This window comes from Microtus oregoni, unplaced genomic scaffold, assembly GCF_018167655.1.
Source record: "Microtus oregoni isolate MIOR12 unplaced genomic scaffold, Mior012 000026F_ref0000081, whole genome shotgun sequence".
Taxonomy (NCBI): Eukaryota; Metazoa; Chordata; class Mammalia; order Rodentia; family Cricetidae; genus Microtus; species Microtus oregoni.
Genome location: NW_024543085.1, coordinates 17,776,871 through 17,798,479, shown reverse-complemented (window position 1 = coordinate 17,798,479; position 21,609 = coordinate 17,776,871). Strand labels below are relative to the sequence as shown.

The following is a 21,609-nucleotide window of genomic DNA, read 5'->3' as shown; positions in this document are numbered from 1 at the left end:
TCATATCAAAGGCTTTGGATGCACGTCATAGATGACTAAAAGTTAAATTGCCTTTTTAGTTCAGACTTCTGGCATTTGAAAAATATCACAGAGTTCTATCATAGTGAATTATGCCCTAATATTTCCACTATAAGAATAAAATAGATTCTTCTTCCCCTTGGGGAAATGTACACTTATTTAAGAGAATGTAGGTAATAAAATGGAAAGGATTTTTCAGGACACATATCAAACATATTTTTACTTAAAAATCTAATTACAAGATAATAAGAACCCAGCAGGTTTCCTGGGCTTGCTGGGAAAGCCTCCTCAGCGTGTCTCCTGACCAAAGATGACTCAGTGGTAGTAGCACTAGATGAACAACCCTGAAAACCTCAGTTTGATCTTCGGAAGCCATGGAAGGAGAGAACTGACTCTCAGAGTGGTCCTCTGACCTACACACACACACACACACACACACACACACAGTAGCATTTGCATGTCCTCCATCTTATGTGTGTGTGTGTGTGTGTGTGTGTGTATTAACAATAAATAAACAAGGTTTAAGAGTGTCACCTATTAAATGAAATGTCAATGACTCTATCATGCAGCAGACCCAAGGGAATCTCATGCTGGTCACTGGATGGCCACATTTTTCAGAACAAAGAATCTTTTGATTATATTCCTAAATGGTATCGTGGAGTTATTTTGGCTCAAGTGTTCAGTATAAAGTCAGCTGGCTTCATTGCTTTTAGGATAGTAAAGCAGGACACTGTGGTGGGGAGCTTGTTGCAACAAAGTGGCTTACCTTCTAGGGGCAAATAACCCACAGGACACCAGAAGAGCCTCTGCCTTCACAGAACTAGGAGCCTACCATGGAGAACACACAAGAGCAAGCTGTTCTCACCACACTAAAGTCAGGCAAGGCCAAGACAGAAGATGCTGAGGAAACAGGGATCTCTCGCTCGCTCTAGCTCTCTCTTGCTTTCTTTTGCCCTTCCTTCACTTACTCTTAGATAGTTCTCAAGCATGGCAGGCATAGTGCTGGACTCTGGGAAAGGCAACAGTGGAAGGCCTCACGAAGCTGCAGGCCTCGCTGAGCGTGTTCAGCAGGAAGAATTTGATGGAGCTGAGCAACGTGACTTCCGGTGGAGACCTGTGGCCTGCCCAGGACTGGCTCCAGAAGCGCCCCTGGCGTGGCACTGTGGCTCAGCTGTCTTGTGAGTGTAGCACATGAAAGCAGACAGAGACGACTATTCAAAGCAGAAGAGAGATGAGGAAAGGAATCGAAAGGCCCTTGAAGGTTGGTACCGCGGTCCTCCTTTATGGTAAGAAGCGAAATACCATCAGATGAGTGATAAGAAATAGCTGGAAATGGTGAGATTTTAGAAAAGAGTGATGCAGTATCACTACGGGCTTGTTCGGCAGCCAACAGGAAACCCAGACCTGAGAAAAGTCAAGATGATAACATTGAAGAAATCGTGATAATTATATATGCAGGTCTGACTTTGATGAACTTTGATTCCTTCCGCTAAAAGACGCAGCATGAAAAGGGGAGATGAGGAGACAGGCAAAGGACAGATATTCTTTGTTTTACTGCTTTGGGGGAGTAGAGTGTCAGGGTAGGATGCCAAAAGGTCAGACAGACTTTGACAAACTAAATCACAAGATTCCCTAAATCGTAGGCGCTACCCTCACGTCATACCCTGGAAAAGGAGTTGTAAAACTATGCAGGCCGTTCAGTAACCAGAGTGACTCAGCAAGAAGGGAAGAATAAGACCTTCGTTGATGTGGCCTCCGACCACAGGAGAAGCCTGGGAGAGAACTGTGAGCCTGAGCTATTGGCTCTTCTCTGGGCGTGGCAGTGTAGAGGCAGAGCAGCACGGTCAAACCCTATTCGGGAAATGCCTTTGAGGACATTCAGTAAACAGCCGAGCATGTCTGAACCCACTAATTAGAGTAATGGACAGAGCTGGGGAAAGTGCAGGGAACAGTAGACACAGCTGGACCAAGCCATCTGCACAGATACTTTTGATAAAGTGACGCAAGTTGTACGTGTCCTCGAGGAACGTCTGAAATACTAACGTCCAAAGAATACGGCGTGATGTCCACTTATCAGGAAAGACTTCCCATCTATCAGTCATCGAGTACGCTGTCTGCAGGTAGTGTCTCGAGCTTTCCCAGACCACTCTGCCCAAACCTTTGGAGCTGCCTGCCGGGGGCCACACTGTGCAACTGCTCTACGTGAGGAAAGGAAGAGAACACAGGACGGAGAGGAAGGAGCGAGCTGCGAGACGAAAGGGGAAATGTGCGAACAGAACAGCTTCTCAGCCTGCAAACCAGCAAGTACATAGTCGGGCTGTGTGAGGCAGCATGCCCGTGTCCACTCATTCCTCCCGCCGGGTAAGGCTTACAGTGTGGATCTTGGAGACAAGAGAAGCTCAAAAGGAAGCCAGGAGCACAAGAGTAGCAGTTTCTCCTAGACTCCTTCCCTGGGGGTCCATCCGTGACTGCTGGCCTGCTCTGTCCCTGCCATCCATCCCATCTTTGGTCCCACTGAGAAGGCCCTCCTTTCTGGCAACACCCAAGAACCTATCCTGCCTCCCCTCTCCCTTCTCTGCTTTCCCCCCTTTCCCTCTGTGTGTGTCTTGAAAGTAACAGAAAGCCTGTTTCCAGCCTGCTTTGGAAGGTATTCCTCGGGCTAAACCAGGGCTCCTTGCTCTGAGATGCCACCCACCATGCACAGCTGTGCACCATCAGTTTTCTGCTTACTATAGCTCTGCAGACATAACAAAGCCCCAGCTGAGAGGATAAAAGCTCGGCAATAGCTGGGAGGTACTGGTCAGAAAGCTTCCTTCAAGACGGCTTTAGAAAAAAAATAGAAAAACTGTCATGAAACGAGATCAGGAGGGAATGCACTCGGCTTCTCCGAAGCTTCTCTGTACTGTGGAGCAAACCAAGCTATTCCTTTCCCGAGGATCCCACTTTTGTCTCTCCACCATCCTGCTGTCTTCTTCCTCTACACCCTGTCCCTTCCCTGTGCCGTTCCTCCCGACCCCAATAGAACTTAACAAATGTAGGAAGTCGTTTCCTTTGCAACCTAAACCCTGGTCACAGCAACTTACTACAGAATAAAAGCTGCCCAACCAACTTGGCAGATCCTTCTTGCCCTCGGAGCTCCCTTAGCATTAGCCCTTCTTACAGGGCACCGTTCGCGATACAGCAAATGTGCAGTTGACAATCCACCCTTGTAAAATAACAAGGCACGGACAAGGAAAGACCTTGTTCTTTTGAAATATGATAAAATAATAGCAAGTCTCTGGCCCCTGGTGCCTAAACAAGGAGTTAATTCAGCCCCTCGGCCTTAAAATAGCAAGGCCCTGCAACGTGAATGGCGCGGCAAGGAAGGAGCACTGGGGTCCTTACCACAGTATCAGTACCGAAGCACCACGCGGTGGCCAGATATCCTCACAGATGCCCGATGCTCCGGATGGCAGGCTTTTCCCACAGCGCTCCAAGGACTGCTGAGTTGCAAGTCTCCCTCTGCATCCCAGACCCCATTCTTCACCTTCTCTGCAGGCTTCTCAGAGGCCCTCGGCTCTGCTCATCTGCCCTCTGCTCTGTCACCTCCCGCCTTTCCATTCACGCCACTCAAAAACCAAAGGACTCTTCCTACGGAAGCCTCTAAAAAATATACTGTCCTTCACGAATGCAGAGCTTTATTAAACGGAGATCTTATGAAGAAGTTGTAGAAAACAGACCTTCTTGAAAAAGTAAAAACCATCTCAATAAAAACTCTTCAGGTTTTGAGAATATGAATTCCTAGAGCTTCTGTCAGATTACAAGCAGAATAAGAAAAGGGGTGTTTGCATAAAAGTGATACTAAAACATTGAAAAATAATCATGGAATCACATTTTTAGTATCTAATTTATGAATCTGGTCATACTAAGAATATTGTTAGTAAAAATACGACTTTTTAAATGTCACACTTACTTAATTAGCATACTTCTTAGATGTAAAGGCTAGACCAAAAAATAGACAATCATTATTAATTGTATGACAATATGCTTTAATTTTTCAGTATTGTAATAATGTTCTGTAGATAAATTCACACACCAGGATGTCAAAAGCCACTTATGGAATATTACGTTCACACTATGGCTTTGAAGCAATGGTCACTACGGACCTTCCCACAGTCTCCATTACTAGGTTCTCAAATGCCGCAATTTCCATGTCCATGTCTTCTTTCTCTTCCTCCTGTATTCCCAACAACAAAAACACGCTGCCTATGCCCCCACCTCCGGTCCTGTTTATATCCCCCAACTGTCCTCCTATGCCTGCTAGCCTCTCTGCCTGTCACCTCTGTTGTAGGTCACCGTGAGAAAACGCATGGCAGGCGGCCTGGAATCTCTTTCTGGCAGCAGAGCGCACATGTTCCCTCTGGGCAGAGTCCAGCCTAAGGAAGCACCTGCCGGATATGAGTGTAGAATTCATAGGGACTTAGGGATTGAGAGACCTTTCTGTCTGCTGTCTACCCAGTCCCATATTTACCCCCAGAGACAGAAGGATGGGTTCCTTAGCCTACGTTGATTACCTCTGATCCAGCCCAGGCCTATTGCATCTCTGGATACTCTTACTTCCCTCCTTCCCCTTAGCATTCATAGGCAGTATCTGGATTCTCTCCCAAAATCCATGGCTCCATGCGCTGCACAGATGGATAAGGACGCATAATAGACACACTCTGTGCAGGTGTTGCTGTCTCTCCGGGGCAGCTGAGGTCAGCGCCAGTTCTTGTTGAGTACCAGAGCTGGTTATAAAATAGATGCACATACCTGCAAACCTAGAGACGCCCTTATCTCACCCGTACGGGAGCCAAAGTGGTAAGAAAAACGAGACAGGGCATGCTTAGTATTCAAGAACTCTTGGAAGGATTGGAAGGAGTTAGTGGTTTTCCCTTAAGTGCACAGATGCATATCTTACCACTTGTTCTTTTTTTTTTTTCTTCCTCTGAGCGTCCACTTGGTTGGCGGCTGTCCACTCTCTCTGGGCTCCTTATCTTATCCTGTACTGGGTGTGTCGAAACTATCTGAGTCTCTCTTTTCCTCTCCTATAGCCTTACCCTTGCTACTCAAACTACCAGACGCTGTAGCTGTTCTTTGCAAGAAACACTTCGAGTGCCCAAATTACAGACCCACTCTCCTAGGCCAAGGCATTAGACTCCAGCTCCTTGCTCCCAGAACCAAGCCTTGGCAATAAATGTCAGAATATAAAGATCCTAGAACATAACACCAATCGATTCAGGCATCATGATATCAAAGTTTGGAATTCCTTCCTCTGCGGTCCCGGGTTGTGTGGGAAGCTCTGCTGAAGCTTCTGGCTATTTTCTTTGGCTGGTGAGAAAGACAAGCCCCCTTCCCAGAGCTTGCTTGTTAAAGTGTCCAACAGAAACCATCCCTTCCGGCAGGGCAGATTGTTTTAATTTTCTCAACCAAGCAGGAAGTAGGGATCTTTTAAGTGGAGGAGGGGATGGGGAGGGGAGGTGAAGCGTTGGTGAGGATATCAGAATTCAAGAATCCAATTGGAAGTCCAAAGGACTGCTGGCCACTATTGGAAATTCTATACAGGACACAAAGTATAAACTGACGGCGCCTCCCACTCGCCCGTTCACCTGCCATGTTATGTACCCAGACGGATGTAAAAACCATCTCTGCCCTGACCTCCTTCAGCAGCTTGCTGAAAGATTTTGCTTTAATGCTGGGCCGCATAGAATTTGGTCACATTGCAGCAAAAGTTTCAGACAGATTTTGCAAACACGCGTGCTTAGGATTGTGTGTACATCATTGTGCGATGGGGCATGCTCCCTTTGTTATCACAGATTTTTACAAAGCTTCCTTTTAGGAGGCCAATATTTTTATATGAAGATGGGTGTCGTGGGGATGGAGAGATGGCTCAGGAGTTAAGAGCACTGGTTGCTCTTCCAGAGGACCTGGGTTCAATTCCCAGCACCTACATGGCAGCTCGCAATTGTCTGTAACTTCAGATCAAGATATTCTTGTATACACATATGCGGACAAAACACCTAGCATACAAACAATAATAAAATAAGAATGTAGAAAGAAAATTAAAATCAGAGATGGGCGAGAGTCTTGGGATTTCTGTATTTGAAAGAGTATATATTTCCACTTCATTTCCTTTCCCCATCAACTTTTAAAGCGTATATATTATCTTAATGCTTCCTTGTAAGAGAAAGAGTAAGCTTGGTTCTTCCTCCTCCTACCTCCCACTTATTCCTTTTTAAACAGAACTAATCTACCCCAAATCTGTCTGCTTCACATGGCTCTAAAATCCTTGGGCAAATTGATTTATCTTATACTGTGGGAAATTTCAGATGCATTGTTAATGTTTGCTCAGAAAAAAAAATAAAGATAGTTTTAGAAGATATCGATAAAGCAAGGAATGAGGGGAAGCAGGGGAAATCACTCCTGCCCTGGGAGACTGGGGAGGAAAGCCTCAGGGCCCCTTGGCAAAGCCTCCTTTCTCGCTGATGCTTTGCCGAGGTCAGGGAGTTCCTGCACTGCCAAAGAAAAGTTAATTTCCTGTTCTCTTTCTCCAGGAGCATTTTGTGCACTTTGGCTAAATTATTGCTCATTTTTCCACTAGGGGCGAGCCAGGCTTGCCGCTGAAGCTCTAGGAATGGCATTAAACTCCCTTCTGGCTGTTAAAGACACAGAGAAACATCCAGAGGAAATGCAGTGGTGGTAACACAAATTTGGATTTCTACGAGCCTTTTGAAGCCTAACTTTGTAACTCGACTTCTGTGGAGCACATTATATAACAACTTTTGAAGGAAAGGAGAAGTGTTTCTATACATACATTTATGGTTCATTTTATGTATTATTTTCCCAAGAGGGTCCAAGCGCAATGATAATATGTACAGGACACTGTCCATTGGGATACAAAGATGTGATTTCCCTGCCTTTTATAATCTCAGTTTTTCGAAGCTCTCTCAGCTCGTGCTTAATTTGATCCCATAATAACACTAAGACAGTCATTGCCATCTCTAGGCCAAACTAGGCAATTCACACTCTGTGTGTGTTGTGTGTGTGTATGTGTGGGATGTGTGTGTGGTGTGTGTGTGTGTGTGTGTGCTGTTGTGTGTGTGTGTGTGTGTGTGTGAGAGAGAGAGAGAGAGAGAGAGAGAGAGAGAGAGAATCACTCAACCCCATCACTGAGCTCCTGATATCAATCCCGGGGTACTGTCCCTTCTGCCTGGAGAGGATTGTGAGGGTCACAGCAAGCCCGGTTTTAGACACAGGTTATTCTTGTGTTTCCCAAGAGTGTCCACCACCATCGAAACAACACACCTACTTTTCTATGCTTACAAAACAGAAGCACCAATGCCCAGAAGCATCACTGCTATGGAAGTAAATATTTTTTTTTCTTACTATAGATTATTCACTGCCCTCAGGATTTTCCTATGACCTGACTCACCACATCCTGAATTGACCAAATGACCACCGTTTTCTCTCAGGCATAATAGCAGATTCCGGTTTCAGTTTGTCAACAACAGCTGTGAGCTGGGTTCCATGGGTTATAAGGTTTGTCCAGAAAAATCAAGTGTCAAGGTTGGTGAAGAAGCTACATCCGTGACTCCTCCCATGCTTCGATAAAGAAAGACAGGCTTGTATTTCCCCACCAAACCTATGCTCTTGGGTAAGATAGGGATACGTTTTCACAATAAGGAAAGCATTAAACTGCATATAGCTGTCACAGGGGAAAGTGACAGAGGCCTTTACCAGAGGGCAAGTGGCTTTAAATGTTTTCCTGCACAAAATATAAGGAAGGAAGGAAGGAAGGAAGGAAGGAAGGAAGGAAGGCTGAGAATAAAAATATGGGTTATTTATGAGTATCAAAATAAAGTATTCTAACACATAACGTGTGCTTTGTGCAGGCCCAGTTCAAAGTATATTCTTTTATTTTTAATTTATTTTTTTAAAAGAAAATGAACTATCTCTTTTCATTTTACATACCAATCCTAGTTCCCATTCCCCTCCTTCCATTCCTTCCACCTTTCCTCATGCCCCTTATCCCCGCATCCACTCCTCAGAGAGGATAAGGCACATAGTTTTGGGGAAAGTCCAAGGCCCTCCCTACTATATCTAGGCTGAGCAAAGTATCCATCTAAAAAGAATGGGTTTCCAAAGTACAAGCAGTAGGGAAAAAACCTAATGCCGTTGCCAGTGGCCCCAGCCATACAACTGCCACCCACATTCAGAGGGTCAAATATGGTCCTATGCTGGCTTCTTCCCTGTATGGCTGGAGTTGGTGAGCTCCCATTAGCTCAGGTAAACTGTTTCAGTGGGTGTCCCCATTATGGTCTTGTCCTCTTTGCTCATATTCTCACTCCTCCCACTCTTCAGCTGGACTTTGGGAGCTCAGCCCAGTGCTCCACTGTGGATCTCTATCTCTGTTTTCATCAGTTGCTAGATGAAGGTTCTATGATGACATTTAAGATAGTCATCAATCTGACTACAGGGCAAGGCCAGTTTGGGAACCCTCTCCTCTACTGCTTATGGTCTTAGCTGGGGTCATCCTTGAGGATTCCTGGGAATTTCTCTAGTGTCAGGTTTTTTGCTAGCCCCATAATGGTCCTCTCAATCTCTTTCCTTACTCTCAATTCTGTCCTTCCTCTATCATGACTATCTAGTTCCCTCAAGGTTTCTTCTCCCTCCCCTTTTCCCCTCCTCTACTCTTTCTGCTGTCTCTTCTCCCCCATCCCCATGCTCCCAATTTTGTCAGTCGATCTTCTCTACACAGCTCTGGATCTGCAGATTCTGGCCACTATTGCTGTGTTCAAGCCTATGATTCACGCATTACATGTTGTCCTATTTTGTTTCTGTTACTGTGATAAACACCGTGACCCAAACCAAGTTGGAGACATAATAGTTGATTTGGCTGACAGGCCACAGATAACCATTCAGGGAAGTCAAGGCAGAAACTGAGGCACAGACCATAGAAGAACTCTGCACACTGGTTTGCTTCCCATGGCTTGCTCAGCCTGCTTTCTCATCCTACCCAGCACAACCTACTCAGGGGTGACACCGCCGACAGTGGGCTGAGCTTGCCCACAGCAAGCATTAATCAAGAAGATAGCCCCACCGACATGCACACGAGTCAGTCTGATGGAAGCAATTCCTCAATTGAGGGTCCCTCTTGTCAGATATCTCTAGTGGGTGTCACACTGAAAAAAAAAAAACACTGATTGGCACATGTGTAAGTTTAGAGAGTTTCACTTATGAGGAGCAGACTGGGGGACTTCTAAAGTGGTAGAATTTCCTATGGCCCTATAGCCAACAAATGATGCAGTGTATTTCAGGGCAGATCTGTGATCTCCCTGTTGGTGATATTTACCATGCTGGGCATTGGGGGCTTTGTTGGAGACCGATGTGCCCATCCCTACTGGGACCATGCACATCTGGAGAACTTCTCCCTTCCCACACTATTCAGGTGAACTGTATGCTAAGAAAACTGGTGGGGAAGAGTAATAGAAAGGTGACTATATCTCAGGGCCAAGATTAGGCCCACTAGGCATCACCAAATTCATTAGTCCTGACTCATAATTAGTAAGTTCATCTAGTGTTTGTATCATCGACACCACAAGATTTCGTGGACTTCATTGAAAGGTATGTGATGGAGGAAGGTCATTGGTTAAAAAAGTAAAGAAACTGCTTGGCTGGCCCTCATAGGTTAAAACATAGGTGGGAGGAGTAAACAGAACATAATGCTGGGAGGAAGAGGAAGTGAGCCATGCTCCTCTCTCCCGGGTAGACGTGATAGCTCTGCTCTCTGAGGCACACGCGATGAAGCTCCGACCCAGGATGGACTAGGCTAGCATCTTCCCGATAAGACCGGTGCTCACAGATTATTAGAGATGGGTTGATCGGGATATCAGAATTAGCCAGTAAGGGCTAGAGCTAAAGGGCCAAGATGTGTGTGTTTAAATGAATACAATTTGTGTGTTGTTGTTTCGGGGCATAAGCTAGCCAGGCAACCCGGGTGCTGGGGACGCAGCCCCACCGCTCTTATTACTACAGGTATGTTTTTCATTATTGGTACCCTTATACATATGTAACAGACTCACAAAACAATTTATCATTATAGTCTCTTAAACCTCAATAAGTCAAAACTTTATGTTTTACATTTTCAACAAGTATCTGAAAGTATAAAGTACACAGGGTAAAAATTACCTGGCCAGATTCCAACTATGGCACTGTATATATCAGAAAACAAAAATCTTATATTAAAATATGAGCTTATCCTTTCACCAAGGCTGCCTGACTAGAAAAAAAAGAATCCAAAGGAAGCCGACGGGAAAAGTGAAACCAAAACATTCCTCTCCCCTCAGAGGCCACAGACACAAAAGATGAGAGCAGAAGGCACTGTTTTTCTCTCAGCATAGCCCCTGGTTGCCACATCAGAGGGCTTCTCTCTCGGTTTCTAATTCAATTTGTACAAGAAACAACACTGCTTAGAGCAGAACTGGGCCACCGGTTCTGGCACACTCCTGAAAGGACAGGAGAGAACCCCACAAATAAAATGATGAAATTTTGGAAATTTTGCACAATTTGTTTAAATGTGAACTTCATCAAGACTTCATTAAAGTCTGTCTAAGGTATTCAGGTTTGAATTTGTGTGAAATCCTATTAGCATGAGCAATGCTTTTACCATATGCATATTTCATTATAAAACTGAAAATGGCACTAATCAGTTAGTTCAGAGCAATCCACAGGCATTGCATGCTCATCAGGCAACCCAGCTCACCCCTGTGGTGGCTACACACCTCTCAGGGTGCTGACATCGCTGAAGGCCTGCTATGGACACGACCAAGATTTAAAGGTCATTCATTCAAATCCAGCTAAACTATGGAAAAGTATGTTAAAGTTCCATTTTTAGGATAAGAAGTCTGCTCAGGGTAGAAATTCATTGACAGAGAGGTGACATAGAGGACCAGAAATGTGGGGAAAGTGAGCTAGGGAAGCTTACTAACTAACCTAAGACTCTGTGTACTAACTAACCCAAGACTCCATGTGGCTTTGGTTATGCATACCCCACCCTCTTGTAATAATGCATGTGGCCAGCTGACCCTTTGACCTGTACAGACTGTGTGCACATACCCCTCTCCAAACAAAAGCCCCCTCTTCCAGAATACAGTGCACCCCTGTCTGAACAATAGTACATGGTTTTCAGCCCTTGAGGACTACCAAGCCTAGAAGGTTTCAAATATATTCTCAATAGGTCTTGTATGAACAATGGAAAGGCCAATCAATCTAGCCTGAAATGGTTCTGAGAGAATAGTATGACAAACTGTATCTTCCAAGTGAAATTTTCAAGCAAATCCCTATTTATAATCATAGGCTTCTGCATAAAGTATGTGAGCCTATGATTAAAATCAAATGCATTATAGAAAGGGATGATTGCAACAGGGAAAAAAAAGGATATATCACTTAATATATCAATTAAGTTAAAAAAAAAAAACCACCCAAATTGTGACCTTTAGTAACCTTCTCCTCCTTCCTCTAAACCCCATAAAAAGAGACCCCGGACTATGATATGAGGCCCTAGAGCAGAGGTTCTAAGTCTGTGGGTTGCAACCCCTTGGAGGCTGAATGTCCGTTTCACAGAGGTCCCTTAACATCATCTGCATATCAGACATTTGCATTACAATTCATAACAGTAGCAATATTACATGTTTGAAGGAACAATAACAATAATTTTATGGTCGGGTTCATATGAAGAACTGTATTAAAGGGTTGCGAAAAGTTGAGAACTGTTGCCCAAGAGTGTCGTGCTCTTGTGGCCAGCTGTCAACCTTGACAGCCTATCTCTCTCTAATCTGTACTATCACTGTCAACCTTGACAGCCTATCTCTCTCTAATCTGTACTATCACTCGTTTCTGAATAAAGCCATCTTCGCTATTTTGGCAAGTCTGTGTGACCCCTCATTTTTAGTCCTTTGGGTAAAAGACAAGCATCTGGAGGCACTTAGCCTGGATCCCAGCCTCCTACAACAGTAGTATCCCTTTAGAAGTATATGTGGGAGATGCATGAGATTGTTCATACACTAAGGGTCCCAATGAGGCCAAAAAAAAAAAAAAAGATGAAGGTAGAAAAAGGTCGTGATAAGTTACAGATCAAATTCTGCATAGCAAATTGCTTGGAAGAAGAAATGGCATGGAGGCATACAGGGGATACTGGTGCAGGAAAGGGAACCCCAGGACTCCTTGGAGAGCAAAAAGAGTTCTTACCATTTCCTTCTATTGCCTTAGTGCTGGACCCCACTCATCCTCAGAATCCTCACCCACTCCTTTGTTCACACAATGCTCACTGCAGGTCGGGTGCTGTCTTAGTGCTGGAGATGTAGAGATAAACAGTTAAGTAGTCTTTGAACTACTTAATTAACAAGTAGTTTGTGCTTCTTGGAGAGAAAGACAATAAACTAACAAATGGGCCAAACAAATTGGGGGTCTTAGCTACATCTGCCCCTTACTCAACTCAATTCTCCAAGTCCTCAGCTACAACATGGTGTTAATTGTGGCATCTGGTGCTTTAAATTTTATCAGGTAGCATTTGGAGCTTTACCTACAGATAAGCAGATCCGCCTTTGAGTGACAGGTTGGCCTCTACAAGTTTTGGCTGATTCTAAAATTTCATTTCACTGAGGAAAGACAGTAGCATGGAGGGGGGGGGTATTGGTATTCACTGCCAACAATGGGTGAAGTCAACAAATGGTCCCAAAGCAAACAAGAAGCAAATGGTACTAAAGTGACGCCAGAACTTTTGGATCCTGAAATCAAAGCGTTCCTGGAGCCGTATTGTCCCTGAACCCCAGGAATCCTTGCACTATTATGGTGGTGCTCTTGGGTGCGAGGCTTCGGAGACATCTACACCTTCATCATTCCACAGCACTGTTCTTCTAAGGACTTCGCTCACATCACATTAGGGGTCCACATGACTCCAGTGTGCCCTCATCTTAGCTAATCAACCTACTTTTAAATAAAGTCACACTCTGAGGCACAGGGGTTAGGACGTCAATGTGTCTTGGAGAGGAAAGCATATAATTAAACTCCATAACACCAATGAATGAGTGAAGGATGTGAAGTAGAATGGAGACAGAAAGAAAACAGTTCTCAGTTCAGTCCTGTCTTGTCCATCATTTGATGCCTCGTTCGTGAACCTCATTCTCTTCCCTTATAGAAAAAAAAGGGATTGGATCTAATAATACCTAACTTATTTTGAATTATAACATTCTAATAGCTATGAATAATTATAATGAAAAATAACTTTTATTTGCCATGTTTTAAAAGCATCTAGTTATGATAAGGGCTAACATGATGGAGGAGATAAAACTTTCTGGGCTAAGAAAGCTTTCAGAAGGATCATGAAGATTTATTTCTGGAAAGCTTACAACTTGTGAGAGACTTTAGAAAGAAGGAAGATTGGAAAATAAAGTTATAGGCTGAGTTCTGAAGTTTGACAGAGAGTTCTGACAATACTAGAAAGGCATATTAGACCACGCCAGGACAAAGTATAGTCTAGAGTTTTTGTAATCATGATTCAGTATCAAGATTGCAAAGGTAAATCTAAGATATTAGAGTCCTATTAACTTGAATCTGGATTTTCTTGGAGGTGAAGTAGGGAAAATTTTGCTGTGGAATATTAGTTTAAGACGTGTTACATTCCTTTATTCTGTGGAATAGTTGATGATATAAAGATTGTTGAATTCTTTTATGTTGCATTTGTTTAACTCTGTAAAGTTGTGTTACTTTGCCTGCCCGAAACACCTGATTGGTCTAATAAAAACTGAACAGCCAGTAGCTAGGCAGGAGAGGGAATGGGTGGGGCTGGCAGACAGAGAGAATAAATAGGAGGAGAAATCTAGGGATGAGGGAGGAACAAGAAAAGGTGGACAGGAGGATGCCAGGGGCCAGTGGTTCACCCAAGGAAAGATATATATATATATATATATATATATATATATATATATATATGAAATGTAAAAAACCCATAGGCAAAATGAAGAGAAACGGGATAATTTAAGTTAGAAAAACTGGCTAGAAACAAGTCAAGCCAACATTCCTAAGTAAGAATAAGTCTCCATCTGTGAAATGGATGCTGGGCCCCCCAAAAGTAAAATGAACTACTTACAAAATATCACTTTATACCAGCCTGTAGTTGGTATAAAAAGCATCTGTTAAAGTCACATTTACTAAAGTACTCAATATAAAGGGGTAAATATCCCTCATGGTCTCTGTGAAAAAAATAAAGGTGGTGTGTAAACTACACAGAGGAAATCTAAGTGTGGGTAGATGCTAAGGGGCAGGCAACTGCCTGGGAATCAATAGGCAAGCAGGGCTTTGATAAATGGCACAAAATATATATTGTATATGCTTAAGTATTTAAAAGGATACATTTTATAGCAAATTTGAATTTTTAAGCTAATATTTTTTTGTTCATTTGTTTGTTTATTGAGACAAGGTTCCTCTGTGGTTTTGAAGCCTGTCCTAGCTACAAACTAACTGTTGTAGACCAGGCTGGCCTCAGACTCACAGAAATGCACCTGCCTCTGCCTCCCAAGTGCTGGGATTAAAGTCATACACCACCACTGCCTGGTTAAAATTAATTATTTTTAAAGGGATTAAATCAAAGAGAAAGAAAAAAGCATAGGACGCCATTAACATTCAAATTTGGAGTCAGTCATGATGATGAGTGACCAGCCTCAAATCTGGTCAGGAGGCAAGACAATAAGTTTAGAGAGTGGCAAGAAGGAACAAAGATATTCTCATGATTCAAACCATATATTAATATAACCAGAGGACTGTAGGAGGATGTCAGATCTTATTCATTAACTAGGAATGTCAAAGGATTGTTAATTTCTGCATATTTAAGTATTCATAACATTTTTACCTTTCTAGAACACATATCAGGGAATAGGAGATGCAGTTGATGAGGGACACATTTTCACTAAGGGAAGGAATAAAACAAGACAGAAGCCCAAAGAAGAAAATTGGAGATGTCTGCTTTCATAATCAGAAGTGGAAGGGACAGAAGCGAACCTTGGAAGGAGCCCCCAAGTCATTCAGAGGTCATAGAGGACACCCACTGTGCTCCTCTGTTAAAAGGCAGGATTTTAAGATGTTTGTTTAGTGATGAGAGAAACTTCTAGAAGAAGGATGAAGGTTGAACCTGGATCATTATTGCTTGTCAGGGGTAACCAGGAAAGAGTTTTCAGTAGAGAGGACCAATTTCAAAGGTGAGGAATGGGTGGAGGTGACCAGTGAGCCGACAAAAAAAGAAGCAGTTACAGTATCTGTGACGAGAACTAGAGGAAGAGGAAGAACATTGGGGAGATTGTCTCCTCTAGGCTCTGATGCCAAGAAGCCTGGTGCCATGTTATCACTGCTAAGCATGCTTATTGGCCCAACGGAAAAGCCTGAAATTGTTTGTAAGTAAGAGGGTAACTGTGGAGCTGATCCTGGAGGAGACTGAAGAAAAAGTGCTTACAAGTGCACAAGGAAGAGAGGATGTGGCAAAAGAGGGGTCTCTTTAACCAGCCTCCCCACTTTGCTCCCTTCAGTTCTATTCTGCTACAGTTCATTTTGTAGCCTGTTTTCTCATAAATCTTTGCATTCTGTAGGGATTGTCCTATACCTTCAGAATTCAGAGAGCTTAGTATATTCACATCAGCAACATCTAGACCTCATTAGATTTTCTACACACATGCACACACATGCTGAAATGTGCACACATATGCATGCATAGACCATAACAGTTTATTAAGCTACTTGGTTTCTTTCATATGCATATGTAGGCTTTTACATTTGCTGCACCTTTTTTAATCTCCAGTTTCTTCTCTGCCTCAGCTCATTACTTTCAAAGAATAATCTAAGAATTTATCAGTTTTCTGGCATTGTACTTACTCTGTCTCATAATGGCTTCTATTCCTGTGTCGCCAGTACCCCATGGCTTACCTAGCGTCAATAAATATTTATACATGGAATGAAAATGAATGGGTAAATGATTAAAAGGGACCAAGGAGAGAAAGAAAAAGAGAAAATGAAATTTATTGTCTTTCAATTGAAGAGGAAGGTTCTCCATGAGACAATTACAAGCATTTTTTTTATTAAAAACAGCAAAGTCATTTTCCAAGAGGCAGAGCCATGGAGATATTTTCAGTGGATTGTTAGGAAGTGAAATGATTGCCGCCATTATTACAGCTGTCACTAGGTTTCTGTGCTTCATCTGTCTGTTGGTAGGTGTTTCTCATGCCATTACTGTAACTATACGACTGAGGACAGTTTTCACTGTACTGCCCCCTGTCTCTCTCACACACATTTACACACACACACGCGTGCACGCGCGCACATACACACACACATACCATTCTTTATGCTACTGACTTTAACTCTTACTCACACTACATATTTTTAAAAAGGGGCCATTTCAGACAGTTTGTACTGGCAAAATGATACATCTATCAGAGGCTTTGGCTACCTTTAATGGCTTCCCTGAGAATCCAGAAACACTGGATGGACACAGTCAATCCAGTGAAAGACAGAAGAGGCAATCGGGGTCTCCTCTGGCCTCTGTTGCCCAGGATTCAGTAGCTGCAGACAGCTTCTCAGGATGTGACCCCAAAAAGTGCACACACTGTATTTTCAACCCTTCCTTCTTTCTCTTTTATTTTGTCTCTGCTCTGGTGTCCCTGAGATTGTGTTTTCCAATCAATTGTCAGCACCTAAAAGTTGGTCTAGCTTCCTGATGCTACAAAACTTAGACTAAACAAGTCATTTTTAAAGACATTTTCAAATGTTAAGTATGTTGGTTATTTTTACAAATACAAGCACAATGGATGAGAATACATTTAGTGAGGACATTTGTTTATTGACATTGGGCTATGTTGGCTCCTGAGGTAGTAAAAGTTGCAGAGAGCGGTCCTGGAAACTGAAGGGAGAGTGAGGAAGACTTGAAGGCAAACAGCCCAGTCACAGTCCAAGGAATAGTAGTTCTCATTGTGTAGCCTCAACGGGAGATAATCAGAAACACATGGCTCTCCCGAGTCTAAACACAGTCCTCAAATAGCCATGTTTCCAATAGAGGAGCATGGACGGAGGAGATCTCACCCATTGTGTCTGTTGATAATTTAATATGTTTTCTGTGTTATGCAATGTTAAGACTTCAGCTTCCATGAAAATGGGTAAATCTACAGAGCAACCTATCTCAGTGAAGACAATATAACTAGGTTTATATATTAAGTTGGAATGCTTTTAAGACATGGCAGATTATTAAATAAGATTTAAACAACCAATGTTGAGAGAAAAAATCTGGAAGAAATGACAATATTGCATCTGCTTAACAAGGCACATTGGAATGTACAAGTGGAAAAAGGAATTAAAATTTGGCCCAAAAGAGGGGCAAGTGCTTCCTTATGGAAAACTGGCAGATGGAATACTGTGATCTCACTGGCACTGGGAACAGCTTTCATGTTGAATTGGTTCCCAATGGGGAAGGTGTGGAAGGCAATGGCATGGTCTTCAAATATCTCCAGCTGCAGAATCCCGTTTACCAGGTAGACAAAGTACAGAGAGCTCTTCTAAGAAGGGACTGCAGCCAAAAGACCAGGAAATACTTGCTGCTTATTCATCAATGAACAACTGTGTTTAAAAATAGTCTGCTTTTCTATGTTTTCCCACAAAGTTGCTATTTATTTGTTTGTTTTAACATCCTCCTTTGAAGACTTAATTATAGTTTTTTTTTCCATTTTAGGTTTATTTATTCAGACTCAATTGATATACACAGAATGAGCAGTTAAACATTGAAGCGTAGAGATTGTTAATCACTTTCAGGGGTCTTGGTGTGTTTTTAGTTCTGAATATTTGATCAAAACAAATTATTTGCTCATAGAGATCTGTATAGATATACACATGCAAGAGTCTGCACTAAATTTCTGGTGTTTAGAGATCTTTTATATATCCAAACACATTTTTATAGTTAAATTCAGTGGTTTTAAGCATTTAAAGATGGGTGGATTCAACCATAGTAAAAATGAGAGATTCAGCTACGTTGAATATTTTAACCTATCAGTAAAAGTAATGACAAATGTCAGAAAAGAAAAATCTATTTCTGTAAAATATCATTTCTAAGAACTACTTCTAGGTACTTATAGGTACCTCTATAGTGCCGTGTTGTTCATTTCATTAGTGATTTTAATGAATCATTATTTTTGACAGGATCTCTGTAGGATTCTTAATGGATTTTTCTCTCCACGTAAGATCTTTGAATGGATATTTAGCCACTGCATCTGGTTATTACTTGACTTCTTCTGGAAGATACACTACAAACAAGATTTGTTCATCTCTGGTTCTGACTAAGGCTTCCAGGCCACCTTCTTTCTACCTTCTTTGCTATCAGAGGGTTGCACTCGTTAAAGTCAGAGGTACAGAGCAAATGTTTGGCCACACATTTTCACATTCACTGAACTATGATTCTCAGTTTAGAATCTTGCTTATGTTTTAAATATTTAAGGCTGTGAATCACTTGGGAGCCAAAACCATCATGTGCTTGGCATTCTTCTGGTTGAAGAAAATTCTAGAGTGTATGTTTTTTTTACACCAGCAGCCAATAAGTTTCAGATGTTTTCCAAGGAGCAGGAGTTCTAAAGCTGAAACGGAATTTTCTGTGACCGTCTACAAATAACAGTGAACATATGCTTAAGATACAAACAAAGCCAGAATTGGGAAATAACCAGCAGGGAAGTAAAGGAGGCTACAAGCTAATTAATGAATCATTTCCACCTAAATTTCCTAGAAAATATTTAAGTGTTTAAATGTTCCCCTCGCCTATTTTTAAAGAACATCACAATTACAAACTACCAAAAAGTTGCTTTTAAAATTCAGGTACATTTGTCATAAATCTCAAGTATTCAAGAAAATAATAAAAAAAAAGCATGGGAAAAGTTACATAAACTAAGCAAAGATACATTCTCCAGTTACTTCAGAACACCCGAAGGTTGAGTCACATCTTGACTTGAGTCTTCCTTTAAAGATGACCCTGCTATGTTAGAAGTGAACGCAATATTCACGTTTTTGCTAACAAATGAATACACCCATGTGACAGTCTTCAAGGGCTCAGCATCTTAATCTACTGTGATTTGGCGTGCATTCCTCAAGTGATGGCTTCAGGAATGGTTATGCCAATGTTGAATTTGCTTTTACTTATGACTTACACTGTGGTAGGAACCAAGCAGATGGATTTCTGTGGGAGGGCGGCAGGGCATTCTGTTAGCCATGTGGCTCACTTGGGCATCCTTCAATGAGAATTGACTCCTTTTCAAGTTGAGTAACCTTACCTACTATCTATCTACCTAGCTATCTACCCTGGGTTATGAGTCTGAAATGAAACAAAGAAAAGAGATTATAAAACAACATTGTTGTGGTCCTGGAGGTGGCAGTACGGACAATAACTATGTTGCCACCCAAGATGAAATTCTGCTGCAACCAGGCTCAGAAACTCTGGCTAAGTCTACTTAGAGAAAGGGTACCTCTTACGGATCCCAAAGATATCTTGCTGTATACTATTTCAAGTGTCACTGAATTGAATGGTTTTTCCGTCACAACTTTTTAAATAACCAGTTTTTCACCCTTTTTCTTTTTCTTATTATACTTGACAGCGAAAAGTCTGTATTTGCACCTGGGCATGAACAGAGTGCAATATTAAAACAGAAGTTCTATGCGTTTTCTGGATTTGTATTGTTTCCTATACTTTATAAATAAAAATGGTGAGACTAACCTGCCCATCGTGAATACAGAATGATCTCTTTTTTTCCAACTTTGTTTTCTAGACAGTGTCTTATATAGCTTAGGTAAACAATGTATCTAGCCTAGGCTGGCCTTGAACCCCTGGTCCCTGGCCTCTGTCTTACTTATGCTGGAATTATAAGCATGAACCACCACACCAAGCATAAATTCACACTTGGAAAAGAGAAGTCTCACCATCAAACACTGCCCAGAACTCTTTATGTAGAGCAACCTGGGTTAGTGCCTGCTTCCTGCCTCTACCTCCTGAGTGCTTAGATGTTAGGTACGGACACTATACTGAACTGGTGTTTCCCTAATTCTATGAACAATTAAACTATATGACAATTATTCTTATGAAAACTATAGTACTATTCTTTAGAAATGAGTACATTCGTTTAGAAACATATTCACCAAATTCAGAACTAACTTGGCAGATCATCAGATGGAATTCTGAGAGTGTCTTAGTCCTCTTGCTCTCTGTTCTAAGGGAACACACCCGAGGGTGACTTTTGTTTCTTATGTACAAATCCTCAGATTTCTTAGATCTCTCTTAGAAAGCATTTCATTTCACTGAAATGAAGATCATGTCTAAAAGATAAAGGGCAGAACTCTTTAAGTAGGTTTCGGAAGCGTCTCAGTTTTATGTAACAGTCAGTAGGTCACTCTGGGCTGTTTATACTCTGGCTCCCTTTCGGACCTCATGAAAGTTAATTTTAGTTTTGCAGAAAGGACAGAGAGGCCGACTGCTCAGGCTAAACTCAGACTTACCTTCCTGATTTCCTGGGCATTCGTCGAGAGATGGAAGCACCGTTTGTCCCGTGGATAGCCTTGCTCACATCTGCTAGCCTGGGTTTGTGAGGGTATGTGGGGACCAGACCCAGGAATCTCGGCTGCAAGCTTCTTAGCCCCTCGGAGTGTCAGGCTCTGGTAAAAGAGACAAATTGCCACCACCAAACCCACTAGGAAAGGTCGGGGGCAAAATCGCCGGCGACAAAGGAACCCCGGTCGACAGACCATGACCAGTCCACCTTCACTTGGCCCCTGGCCAGGCTGTCAGCATGAAAAAAGTACACTTCTGTCTTCTTTTTGCACAACTCCAATCAAGTTCGCCCCAACTCCCCTTGAGAACATTCCGAAGTTTCATGCCAAAGACTCACACAGGTCCCAGCGGTCCGAGGTGTTTAGAGCCCTTTCGTGAAGGACAGTAAAAAGTGACTGACTTGCTAATTCTTTTTTTTAAAGATGTCAAAATAGTGAGAGTCGTAAGAAATCATCTGAATGCATCCCGGGCTGGCAAGAGTTTCTTCCGGTAATATCTTATTTCCACAACAGACATAAACTTAAGTTCAGCTTGCCTCAGCTTTGGGGCAAAGAGAAAGCACAGTAAAGTGGACCGGAGTCTGAAAAGAGCCCCGAAGACGCAGCAGAGGGAACGCGAAGTGCCTGTTGCACAGCTGGGCGCAGGCCAGGTTGCCCTAGCTGTTTCTCATTTTCCCTCCGGTTTGAAAGCCGCCCTGCTCTCAGCGGTTTCTGAACTGCTTCCCTTCGTTCAGTTTTCAATTGCCACTTCGCTGTCAGCATCCGCGGCCTTTAACACAAGAAGGGAATAGCAGTTTGAGTGTGGAGGGGTTCCTGTCAGGGTTTTGCTTGCGTTTGGTCGCATTCTGTTTCAAGTTCAAAGTTCTGTGTACTTACTCCGTTTTCATCCTTTTAGCCAGAAAGTTGTTTTTTTTTTCCCCCATGATTGCTGATCAAAATCACTTGGAAGGAAACACCCAG

General features: G+C 42.6%; 1 protein-coding gene across 2 annotated transcripts in view; it reads right to left on the bottom strand.

Moving 5' to 3' along the window:
- The window catches only part of Cped1 (cadherin like and PC-esterase domain containing 1), a 279,514-nt gene extending 257,926 nt beyond the window's left edge, over positions 1-21,588 (bottom strand). For both annotated transcript variants that reach the window (XM_041675439.1, XM_041675441.1), the window contains exon 1: positions 20,599-21,588. In XM_041675439.1, coding sequence (XP_041531373.1) covers positions 20,599-20,847 — 249 coding nt within the window. In that variant the 5' untranslated portion in view covers positions 20,848-21,588. The remainder of the gene's footprint in view (positions 1-20,598) is intronic.
- Between the last annotated feature and the right edge of the window lie 21 nt (positions 21,589-21,609).